Source organism: Lissotriton vulgaris, chromosome 7 (genome assembly GCF_964263255.1).
Source record: "Lissotriton vulgaris chromosome 7, aLisVul1.2, whole genome shotgun sequence".
In the NCBI taxonomy this organism is placed as follows: Eukaryota; Metazoa; Chordata; class Amphibia; order Caudata; family Salamandridae; genus Lissotriton; species Lissotriton vulgaris.
This window is the reverse complement of record NC_141695.1, coordinates 681,209,209-681,221,467: the sequence shown is the minus strand read 5'-3', so window position 1 is coordinate 681,221,467 and position 12,259 is coordinate 681,209,209. Positions and strand designations below refer to the sequence as shown.

Sequence of the window (12,259 nt, the reverse complement as noted above, 5' to 3'; positions counted from 1 at the left end):
ACTACAGGGACCGAGACGCAATCCTACAAGCGTCGAGAAGTGGCGGTCCGCTGCAGTTCCAGAATGCTGAAGTGAATTTCTTCCCGACTTCACTCAGGCTGTACAGAAACGCCGGCAAAGTTTTATGGGAGTTAAACGCAGACTGAGGGAGATGGGGTTGAGGTACTCCATGCTCTATCCAGCGAAACTTCGAATAGAACATGCTGATCAGACGCTGTTCTTTGATTTGCCAGATGCTGCGGGGGACTGGCTGGACACTTTGCCTCAGCGTCGGACTAACCCTGAGGATCTGTAGGAAGAGGCGTCGGGCGGCCCAGGTTCCCAGGAATAAACTTTACCATGTTGGTCTTCTTTCTGCGATGGGCTCTGCGGATGGCATCGTTCATTGACTCTTGTTTCCTTTTTATTTCTCCTGTTTTCTCAACTTTGGAGGGTAACGGGGGTGATAGGATGTCTCCTTTCTCATCTGGGGGCTTTTTGTAGGTTAGTTTACACGGGGCGACAGGCACACTGCTAGTTGGGGGGGCTTATAGTCTAATGCAGGGGTGCAGGGTGGGGGGCGGTTGGTTTGTGTGTTCTTTTTCTGCTTTTCCTTTCCTAATTCTCTCATGGCGAGGCTGCTACTGTCTTGAATACACCAAATCGGTGGCTGCTTTCTGGGGGGGATGGCTGGGACGGGGCATCTTTGATGATGGGGGGTAAGAATTTGAATGTGCTTAGTTGGAACGTGAATGGGTTGGGGGATCGTATTAAACGTGGTGTTGTATTACAAATGTTTAAACGTTGTGTTCCCGATGTTATCCTCCTGCACGAAACTCATCTCGTTGGCAATACTTGTAGGGCTCTCAACAGGAAGGGGTTAAAAATGGTGGCCCATTCCGGGTTCTCCTCGGGATCCCGAGGGGTGGGGATAATGGTGCGCATGTCTCTTCCCCTGGAGGTGGAGTCAACAGTGGTTGATGATAGGGGTCGCTATGTTGCCGTGGTGAGCAGATGGGAGGGACGTACCCTGGTTTTGGTTTCTGTTTATGTCCCCCCGGGTTTGCAAACGGCTACCTTCCAGGATCTTGGAGGCGCCATTTTGGGCCTCCCGGAGGGGCTGTTAATACTGGGCGGGGACTTTAACTCTGTGGTTTCGGGCACTTTGGATCGTTTTCCGTCCAGAGATCTACGCAGCGCGCAAGCATGGCTCCCGGATTTCATGAGCACTAAGGGCCTTATTGATTGTTGGCGACTTTTACATCCCGCTCAACGACAGTACACTTTCCCTTCGGGGGCCCACGGTAGTCTTTCTCGAATTGATTACATTTTGACACCCGCGGTTCAGGCACAGACCGTCTCTGGGGCTCGCCTTATGGCCAGGGGTATATCGGATCACTCTCCGGTTTGGGTATCCTTTGACTTTGGCATCGCGGCGGCGACCAGGGTGGCGCCGGTCAATCCCTGGTATTTCCGCAACCCCAAGACTCGAGACCTCCTTGCTAAAGCTATCGATCTGTACTTCGTTGAGAACACAGGTACGGTAACGTCGGCCCTTTCCCTCTGGGAGGCCTTTAAGACTGTCCTTAGAGGAGAGGCTTTCTCCTTGATAGCTGAGGTGCGCAGACGAAGGGATGAGGACATGGTACGGTTGGAGTCGGATATTGCAGAACTGAACTCCCAGTTGGCGCAGGGACCGACACCCGAACTGTTACATGCCCTCTCCCTGAAGCAGTCGGAATATAGAGCCACTGCCACTGACGCTGCCAAGGCGATGGGCAGGGAACAGCAAGGGAGGATTTATGACGCCGGAGACAAGGCGGGCAAACTCCTTGCCTGGCTAGACAAGAAGGAGTTGGCTTCCCGTGTGGTGCCTGAGATTCTGGGTGATGATGGTCTGGTTGTTACTGACCCCATTGTTATTGCAGCGGCCTTTGCTGACCACTTTGAGACGGTTTATACATCAGTCTCCGCTCTGACTGAATCGGACTCGGCCTCCCTTTTAGAGGGGATTGAGCTCCCTTGCCTGTCTGATACTGAGCGTGACGACATGGACCGGGGCATCACGGCTGACGAGGTGGCGCTGGCAATACGGTCCTTGCGCTCCGGGAAAGCTCCAGGTCCCAATGGTCTCCCGGTGGAGCTGTATAAAATCAAAGCAGACACTATTGCCGCGCCCCTGAGGAATATGTTCTTGGAAGCCCGAGAAGCTGGTGAACTTCCATTGGATCAAAGCCTGGCCACCATTGTGGTCATCCATAAGGAGGGGAAGCCTAGAGACCTTTGTAGGTCGTATCGCCCTATTTCATTGCTGAATGCCGAGCCCAAAATCCTGGCTAAGTTGCTGGCCAATCGACTCGTGGGCGTGATCGCGGACTTGGTCCACCCAGACCAGTCCGGTTTCATACCTCACCGGAACACTGCCCTTAATCTTAGAAGACTTCACGCTGTCATGGCGCGGGCACACATGCTCTGTGAGCCAACTGTCCTGACTTCGCTGGACGCGACGATGGCGTTTGATTCTCTTGAATGGAGCTACCTCTGGGCGGTGCTGTCTAAGTTTGGGTTCGGCCCTGACTTCATCAGTTGGGTTCGGCTTCTCTATTCCTCCCCGATGGCCAACATAACGGTCAATGGCCGCTTGTCAGCTTCCTTTGCCTTGCGCAGGGGTACCAGACAGGGCTGCCCGTTATCACCGCTCCTCTTTGCCCTTGCGCTGGAGCCGCTTGCCGCTTGGATCCGCACTCACCCTGATATTAATGGGATCAAGTGGTCACCGGGGTTTGAAGATCGTGTTTCGCTATACGCGGACGACATTCTTCTTTACCTTACCTCCCCCTGTCGGTCTTTGATTGTGGTGTTTGATGTACTGGGTACCTTTGGTGGATACTCGGGCCTGGTCATCAACTGGTCCAAGTCCTACCTCTACGTGCTCCGCGGGGACACTACACGTCTCCCTAGGGGCTGTGCAATACAGGTCTCGCAACAGGGCTTCAAATACCTGGGCATCTATATTTCAACGGATGCCAGGGCACGGTACACCAAAAACTTGCTCCCTCCTCTAGCACGCCTTCGGCGTGACGTGGAGGGTTGGAAAAGATTGCCACTGTCCTTGTTGGGCCGAGCGGCGTTGTTCAAAATGATGTCCCTGCCGAGATTTTTGTATGCGCTTCAAAACACGCAGGACCCAGTCTCTTCTAAATACTTCAGAGAGATCGAAGGCTTACAGCGTACCCTCTTGTGAGACGGAAGGCCGCGCATTGCCGTGGTCAAACTGACCATTCCGTGGTATGACGGCGGTATTGCCCTGCCTGACGTACGCCGGTACTACTGGGCTTCCCAACTGGCGGCCATCAATCATGGCTTCTACGGACCGGTGGTTAATCCGGGGTATGCCATGGATCGCTGGCTCATGAACGACGGGATGTACTACAGAGCGCTGTATTCTGGATCTCTGGACCGAAAATTGACTGGTCCCACCAGGACCGCAGTGCATTTATGGAGGGCTGTTACGAAGACATTGGGGTGGAAGGGTAGGCTCACCATGGCTACTCCCCTTTACGACTGACTTGCTGGGGAGATTGTGGCACTCCAAAGGGTTTGATCGGTGGGACCTTATCGGAATTTCCAAAGTGGCGGATGTGATGGCCAGGGGGGAAATTAAATAGTTTGCTGCTCTACAGGCTGAATTTCAACTGGGGGACACGGAATACTTTAGATACGCGCAGTTGAGGCATGCCCTTACGTCCTCCTTGCCTGTAGGTGAGAAAGTCCCCGAGTCATCCCCGCTGGAGGACAGGGTGCTGGACGGCCATATGCCGGAGAGCGCCATTTCCCTGACCTACAAAAAACTTATCAATGTTCGGACGGACCTGCTGGTGAAAGTACGAGACCTCTGGATGAATAATGGGATTGAGATGGATGACGAGGACTGGCAGTCTGCGGTTTCCTCCCCTAAGGAAGTGGCAATTTCGGCCAGACTGCGCTTGGTCCAGCTGAAAGTACTTCACAGGGTGTATGTCACTGGCCCCAGGTTGATTCGTATGGGGCTTTCCCAGGACGGCCTTTGTAGGAGGGGATGTGGTTTGCTGGCCACTTTTATGCATACCATTTGGGAGTGCCATGCCATAGCCTCTTATTGGGAACGAGTGCATGCGGTTATGTGTGTTGTGACTGGTGTGGATTTGCCTGCGGAAGCTCGACGCTGCTTGCTGAATGTGTGGGGTCCGAATGACTACAATAACGCTCAAACCCGATGGGTCACACTGGGGAATATGGTGGCCAAGAGGGACATTGCCCAGAGATGGGGTGCTCCGACCCCCCCCCCCACTGTGAGTCTTTGGAAAACCAACATGGACTGGTGCATGCTCCGGGAGAAGACTGTCTACTTAGCCCGGGGTAAGCCCAAGATGTGGGGGCTGGTCTGGGGGGCCTGGAATGCGTAAAGAGGTGATATTTGTATGCCCCCGGAGGTAGTCCAACCGGAGATTCGTCTCTCACCATAGCTGATCCCTCCACCCAGGTTTTCACGTGAAGTAATCCTGTTTCTTACTCCCCGTACACATGTGTGCTTATTTGGTATGGTTATTTTATGATGCGGAAGTTCCCGCCTCTCCCCCTGGATATGTGCCTTACCGCTCTTCTATGCTCCTCTGCCTTGCCATCTTTCTCCCTTTCTTCCCCCTCTTTCTCCCCTTTCCCTTCTTTCTTCTTGTCCCTTTTCGGCTCTCACTTTGTTCACTTAGTTCACTTTATAATATATAAAATTAAACCTGACTGCTCCTTTTACTGTTTTGTGCACACTCCCGTGTTGCTTTGTGATGCTGCCTAGCCTCCGGGATGTACAGCTGAATAGCGGTGTACTTTGAATTACAAATAAAGGTTTTCCAAAAAAAAAAAAAAAAAAAAACCTCCTCACGACCCACAAGGTCAAGCACATGGGGTAGCTCACACCTGATGAGCAACCCATCACTACATCACTCTAGTTATAATTTCCCTCATTGACACACTACCTTACCCCAGGTTTTAACTGCACAATCACACCCAATTTATACATTTGTTGTAGGTCCTGCTAGCCTCTCAACAGTTAGTATAGGGTTCACCTTTTGACAATTCACGGTGCTGAAAGACTGATTTTAGCACTTTTGTTTACATTTAGCCATTTCCCTGGATTGGCTTTTTAAACATGGATATCCCCCCACTCCCTATGACCTAGCCCCATCCCATAGGACATACATATTCGGATATATTCTCTTGGAAGTTTGTTTAACAGTTAGATAGAAAGACTGGCCACATGGCCGCAACTCATGTGTCCTTTGTTCAAACTCTATTTCCTTTCCCCCCCCTTATCATAATGAAATGGACTGACCCAGTGTCAAGTATGTAATAGATTCGCCATGCCAAGACTTAACGAACGGCCACTTGGCCCCCAAGTTTAGTACTTCGGATGTAGTTGTAAATATGGACTCAATGTGGTGCGAATATGTAGACACTGATCTAGTGCTTATAATTAGGCCACTTGGCCGTAATGCAATGAAATGTGAATGTATTGTTGTAGAGTAAATATTTAATTTACAATTGTTTGTTTATTCATTTAAACATCATAAATATCACTTGCATTTAATTTCAAGCACCAAGGTCTTACAATCCTGTGCACCTTTGGGTCTTTCCTTCACTGCATTTGTAGTCTTTACGAATATTGTAGTTTCAATGGGTTTGTGGTCCTATGTCAGTTTCCACTACTCCCCTCGTGCACTTTAAAATGGTGATTGTTTATGTGGCTGGCCATCGAAGAAGACCGCTTGGTCGAAACGCGTCGCCAATAAACGCTTTGTGAACACGGACCCTGGAGTGCGAGTCTTTTGTGTGTTTCCTGGGACTTTACTCTGTGTAGGGAACCCCTTCGAATGAAATATATATATATATATATATATATATAACTATTGATTAGTATCCCCTGGAAGAGAACCTATGCTTCTACAATGACCTGTTCTTTTGTTTGCCGATTTAGAGCTTCACCTCTTGGCCTTAAATTGCCTTGGGGCACACTTGTCTTATAGCTTAGTGTCATTAACTGGAGCCCAGACACTAAAAACATACTGCACACAGTTCAGTAACCAACAGCTACTTCCTATACTCTTGGCATGGCTTCAAAACTGTAAATTTAGGAGAATACATCATTCATTAGCACCATGCACGTAAAAGCCAGAAATCTTAAATACAAAAGTTGGGAGCAGAGCTCCAGATCCACAACGGAAGGCTCTCAAAGAAAGGAACTGATAACAGCACACAGTTGTAATGCTTATACATAGTTCTGATCAGTCACTTACTGAATCAGGATAGACCCACATGACACCACCTGCAAGCATATAGCAGTGCCATTGAATTTTGCTAAAACAAGAATGGCACCTTGGGATATTCTAAAGGTGAGGTATATGCAGTTAAAAGTTTAAATCAGAAGCAAACAATGCACTTGGATGCAAAGTAAAAAGGTTTTTCTTTAGATGTGATTTGGTCAGGGTAGTACTATCCAAGCAGTTTACCTCCCCACGTTTCTCCTGTTCCCTTATCTCCATGTACAAACTTCGCTTTTTATCCCTTGTTTCCCTTCTCGTGAGCATACAAGCATCACAAAATGCTTGGGGCATTTTTATAGTGAAAAGGTTTCCTGTTTCATGACCTGTAGGCACATTACCTTCTAGATAGAAACTTAAGTCTTCAAATTAGGGTTTATTCCAACCCACCACTAGTCCAAGTAACTGAGTGAAGTGGCTGCAAGATTAGGCTTTCACCCAATGACTGAGTTTCATGGGACGGTAACAGATATTAATATCTTCCAAAATAACCCAAGTGAAGTCAGCATTTAGGTCATTGATGATAGCTGCAGGGTCATTTGCAAGAGAGAGAGGTTGCAGCAGTGTTGTACACACTGTAGGGGTATCACATACAGGACAGCGCATAGATAGACAAGTGGAATCATATCAGACAAGTAAACAATAGAAGAGACAAGTACACACTAGTCCAGAAACAGTTCACTGAAATGATGCCTATCCCTGCTGTCCATCTACAGTGTGTAACACATAGGGGATAACTCTACTACCGCAACTCAGTAAGAAATGACTCAGATGCGCAAGAGATTGTTATGTCAAAGGTGACAGATCTCTGACCTCAATGAAAAGTGAGGAATACTTTTTATAGCCAATAAGTGAAACATATTTGCTGCTGCACTGAGCAAGGAGGGGACGATCTGCCTGGAAAGTAAAAAGCTTCCCAGTCGGGGGGAGGAGCCAAGCTCGCGACCGTGATGGCCGCACTGTAGCTCGGCTCCGTCAACCTTCCTGCCTGAACCGTAAATCCTGTACTTCATCCTGCCCCGAGGAGACTCACTCGACGGAATATGGAAAGGTGAAAGGCTGCTTGCACTCACCGTTTGTCCCGGGAGCTCCTGGGTGCCGCAGATCTTGAGCTGTGCCCTTGTTTGCTCCGGAGCCTCTGTGGCGTGCAGGCCGGGGACTCGCCTGCAACTGTCGGCCGGAGCGGGGTATCGACGCCGACCCCCGGTGGAGGAGAGGAGTCGGCTGAAGAGGCCATTGTGCGATTGAACCAGTGGCGACTGACCGGGCCCGATCAGGTGGCCCGGGGGCTCAGCTGCGGGGCGCGGCCTGCCTCGGACGGGGGTTGACCGTACAGGAGGCTTGTCCCCCCTTTGTTGTTCTGTCCGGCCATCTTGAAGCCCTTCGCCCGGAATCGGCGGGCGGCGCCCATGAGACGGTGGCGCCGGCTACCCCTTGTGTCTTGGCGGCCCAACATTCTGCACCAAGATTGCCATTAGCGGGACCCGGCGAGACTCCGCTGGGCCTTGTTCGACGGCCCGGTCCAGGGTTGAGGAACGGAGCGTCCTTGTTGCACCGACAAAATGGCGGCCGGCGCCCTGGGTCTCGGACCTGTTGGGGGCGGCGAATCTGGTCTGTCGAACAGCACGATGGCTGGAGATTGTGGGAGTGAGCCCACGATTGGCGATGTCTTCGCTGCCCTGTGTTCCTGTCGCGGGACCATGGCCTTTGACGCAGCTGTGCAAGATAAAGGTTTGGCCGCCGGGCCTGTTGGACCACCCCCCATGTATGCGGCCCGACTGAGGGAGTGTGCTGACTTGTCTCTCCCGGCTGTTGCGGGGAATGCGGCCGCCGTTCATCCTAGAGTTCATACGTCTGTTGCCTCGAGTCTCCAGGAGGTTTTGATTGTGGCGGACGTGGGTGAGGGCCCCACGCCGGGGTCCGTCCTGGTCAGTCTGGCTGGAGTACTCGGCGGCTGTTTGACTCGAACTGCTTTGGTGAGGTCCCCCGGTTGTTCCGTGGGGGACACCTCCCCCCTTTGGTCGGCGGGACTGCACCCACGCTGTTTGCTGCTCCTGACGTGGCTCTTCGCCAGTTTGGTCCGCTGCCGCCATAGTTTGCATTGCTGCTCGATACTGGGATCCCCTGTTTTGCACCCTTGGCCTGCCTTGTTTCGATCCTATGTACACTCCATGCCTAACTGCTTGCTGTATTCTCCTTTATTGTGTACTAAAGTAATGATCAGGAGAGGACAGGGGTGAGACAGCCTTGACTCGGCTGACTGCTAATTAATGTATGGAGATGAGGACTGCTCGCAGCTGAAACATGACCAATTCCTCTTCATGTTCCTGATGTTTGAGTCTATCTCGTTTCGATGTGATTTCTAATTGTGTTAAGGCGGGGGGTGGGAGCTGAATGTTCGATTGCATATCTCCTCTCCCACTGGTTTTTTCTTCCCCCTTTACTTCCTCTTTTTGTCTTTAGTGTTCTTTTCTTACTTTCTGATTCTTCTGTATTTCGGGTTCTACTTAGGGCGACAGGCACGCTGCCGGGGGGGTAGGCCGTAGCCTTCTGCAGGGGTGCAGGGTGGCGTGGGTGGGGTCTGTATATTGTTCGTTTTTTGTTTTTTTTCTTAGTTCTATGGCTCTTTTGTATCCCTTTATCGGGACGCTGTGTCTGCGCGCGTACTCCATGGGGTGTTGGCTGGCAGTGTAGGACATGACTTCCTCGCGTTCATGATAATGATAGCACACTTACACGTCTTACTTGCCTCGACCCTGACTGTGGGTCTCTAGTATTGTGTGCTTTACTCGCCATGGGGCGCGTACTGCGGCGCTGCGTTCTTTCTTTATTGTTTTTCCCATCCCTTTGTCTACCCTTCTTCTCTTTTTCCCTTTCTTTGGGTTAGTACAGTGGATGGCTATCTTTGCGTTGCTGTTCTGACTTCTTTGATTTGTACCAGCACATATTCAAGTGGTGACGGGTGGACGGTGGGCGGCGGTGGGAACTGATTTGAAACGGGTAAACTATGCGTTGCCTTTGCCAATTGTTGCTATTATTTCCGATTCTCACTGCTCCTTTGTACTGCCGCTTTACCAACTGCCCGCCATAGGAATTCAGATGTCAACAGTTGCAATTGATCCTGCTATACTTCCTACTATATCATAAAATTAACCTTCACTCATCCTGCTCCTAGCGGTGGTATCGGGCCCTTTAATGTTGATTGATTGTTCATATACTGCTGAGAAACTGCTGGAGAATTTCAATTCTGATTTCGTGCGCCCATATTGTGTTGTGGCCGGCCTGATTGGTTGTAGGCCCGTATTTGTACGCTTCTACTTGCACAATAAAGTTTTTCAAAAATTAAAAAAAAAAAAAAGCTTCCCAGTCTAAACAGGAGTTTTGTCCGTGTTCTGGTTCGTTTTTAGGACTTCTCTCTCTAAGAAATCAATACATTACCTGCTAGCAAAGAGACTTTCATGCTCCAAGTCACTGAATAGCAGTTTCATGGAAAGCCCAAGTTTCCTGATAGAGTTAAGAAGAGAAAATGCTAGGGGATGCGCCAGACTAAAGCAGGATAACCTGTGAAGACAGGAATGACCGCCAATATTATTGAAGCAACCAAATCTCTTCAACGAAACAGCTAAGTGCTCCGTTCAGTGTCCTGTCCTATTATTATCCCATGGTTCATCTAGATTAATACGGGTCGGTACCAGTTTCACCTTAGTCAATAAATGGCTTTACTACTTTAGAGATGTTAGGATGGATCTTGCTTTAATGATCAAGTAAAGTAGCAAGGAGGGCCTGAACTGGTGCTGCAAATACCGTGAAAAAAACCAGTAACCCAATAGACGCAATTGGGGGAAAGGGGAACTTGCTGAAATAGAGAAGGCCCTGAGATTAGCAGGTGGATGCGGGAGAAGTGGATCAAAACGAATGGGGAGAAAACAGAGATTGTGGTATTTGGAGTGGATAGTTCAATCTGGAATGAACACTGGTGGCCAGATATTCACCGTACCTTACCAATCTAAGCGGCAGCAGCCAAAAACCTGGGTGTGATGTTTGACAGTACCTTGACTTTGGACACCCAGGTCAAGAGAATGGTTAGTTCTTGTTTTTGGATGATCAGGATCTATCTTGTAGAAAATACTGCCTCTTCTTCCAAAAGATCTCAGGGTGCTAGTGGTCATTGTACTCATAACTTCCCATCTAGACTACCGCAATGCCCTGTATATAACATCAACCAACTTTCATTAAACATGCTCTAAATCAATCAGAATACGGCTGCACATCTGGTCCTGGGAGTACCCAAATACTCATGAGTTAGGAAAGGTTTGAGATATCTTCACTGGCTACAAATAAGGAAACTGGTGTCCTTTAAATCGCTTAGCTTGACGCATAAAGCCCTCCACTCTCAGGGATCGCGCTAGCTTAGGACAACCCTGAATTGGTATGTTCCCAGGCGACCTTTGAGATCAGAGGAACACCATAACGTAACGGTTCCACAATGTAGGAAAGCCAGGTGGGGGAATGTGCCTTCACGGTGGTGGCTGCCAGGCTGTGGAACTCCCTCCCTGAATTTATCATGAGACTGAGCTCGCACCTGTTGTTCCGTAAGCCACTTCAAACATGGCTTTTTGTGGCTTAGGCTTCCATTAAGGGGTTACATTACAGTGTGCTTGTCTGCTTTGAGTTGCCAATGATCATAGTTTCTTCTCTGTTCATAGCGCTTTGTTGTCTTCTGAGCTAACGCGCTTTAGAAATATCACAAATACAAACACACCAGTTTGACTTAATCCACAGATGGAAACTGGAGATGGATATGGAAGGAGATGGATAGGGAATGAGATATAGAAAGCTAACTATCAATTAAAATTATGGTTGGGAAGTCACCAGCGAGATATGCCAAACTCAGTTGAGCTGTTTATGGACAGATATAGCCCAGGGATGTACCAAAGAGGAAAGCCATCTAACATGCTGATGCCATCAGAATGTTAGCACAAGCACAAGGATGTCTCAGAAGGAAAATCCTTTGACTATAACAACTAGCTCTCAATGCCCAAAGTATAAGTGGGTGAATAGTTTGGAGTGACATCTAAAGTTTGTCAGACATGCAGCACTTCATCAATAGCACCTTCTATGGAAAAGTGAAGGGACAGGAAAAGCTACTTGATTCGGGGAGTCAAAATGCGGATAACACAAAATATTATGTGCAATGATGCATCAGAGCGTAATAAACAAACTTGCCAGGTAAAATTTACTGTGGTTAATTCAGCATAGCAAAATGCTAACTTCTGAATCAAGATAACAGTCTGGGTTCTAAGGACGGGCAAGGTAACACTTTTGACTGAGTTGCCCAAAAATGATGACAGTGGTTCACATTTTCACAACAACTAAGAACCCTCTTGCCAGGGCACTAGTGCCATACCTCAACATGAAAAAATATGGATTGGTGGCATGATCTGGGTACTTAGTTGCGAATTGTAGCTGAAGGAGAGCGCAGCTAGTCAACGGAAAAGAGGTTCTAACAGCCACATACAAGCAACAGATCAGTGGTAACGTATCACCTACTCAAGAATATTGAAAAAGATGGACCACACAGAAAGTCATGCAGAATCAAAACAAAAGTAGAAAAAGAGTTTATACCACAACATAGCATGTAAACACTGCTGGGTGATTTACCTGTTTTTGTCAAATACAGTCATTTGAGCTATAAATGTTTTTTCAGCATCATCCCGATGTGAGGAATTTCGTTTCTTTCTTGCTGGAACTTCCTCTGTGAAATCTACATTAAAAAGACATTTCAAATTGGTTTCCTCCGTTATTCAATAATCATAATAAACAAAACGTTTTTCAAATTGTTATATCAGATAGTATTTAAGATTCCTAGAAACATGTATAGCTGTATAAATGTTTCATAACCGATCTCACATACTTTTAGAAGACTC

At 48.6% G+C, this 12,259-nt stretch overlaps 1 protein-coding gene across 1 annotated transcript in view; it reads right to left on the bottom strand.

Moving 5' to 3' along the window:
* SUZ12 (SUZ12 polycomb repressive complex 2 subunit) overlaps window positions 1–12,259 on the bottom strand; it is a 910,103-nt gene that overhangs the window by 524,672 nt on the left and 373,172 nt on the right. Inside the window, exon 8 of the mRNA XM_086930882.1 lies at window positions 11,994–12,096. Coding sequence (XP_086787008.1) covers window positions 11,994–12,096 — 103 coding nt within the window. The remainder of the gene's footprint in view (window positions 1–11,993; window positions 12,097–12,259) is intronic.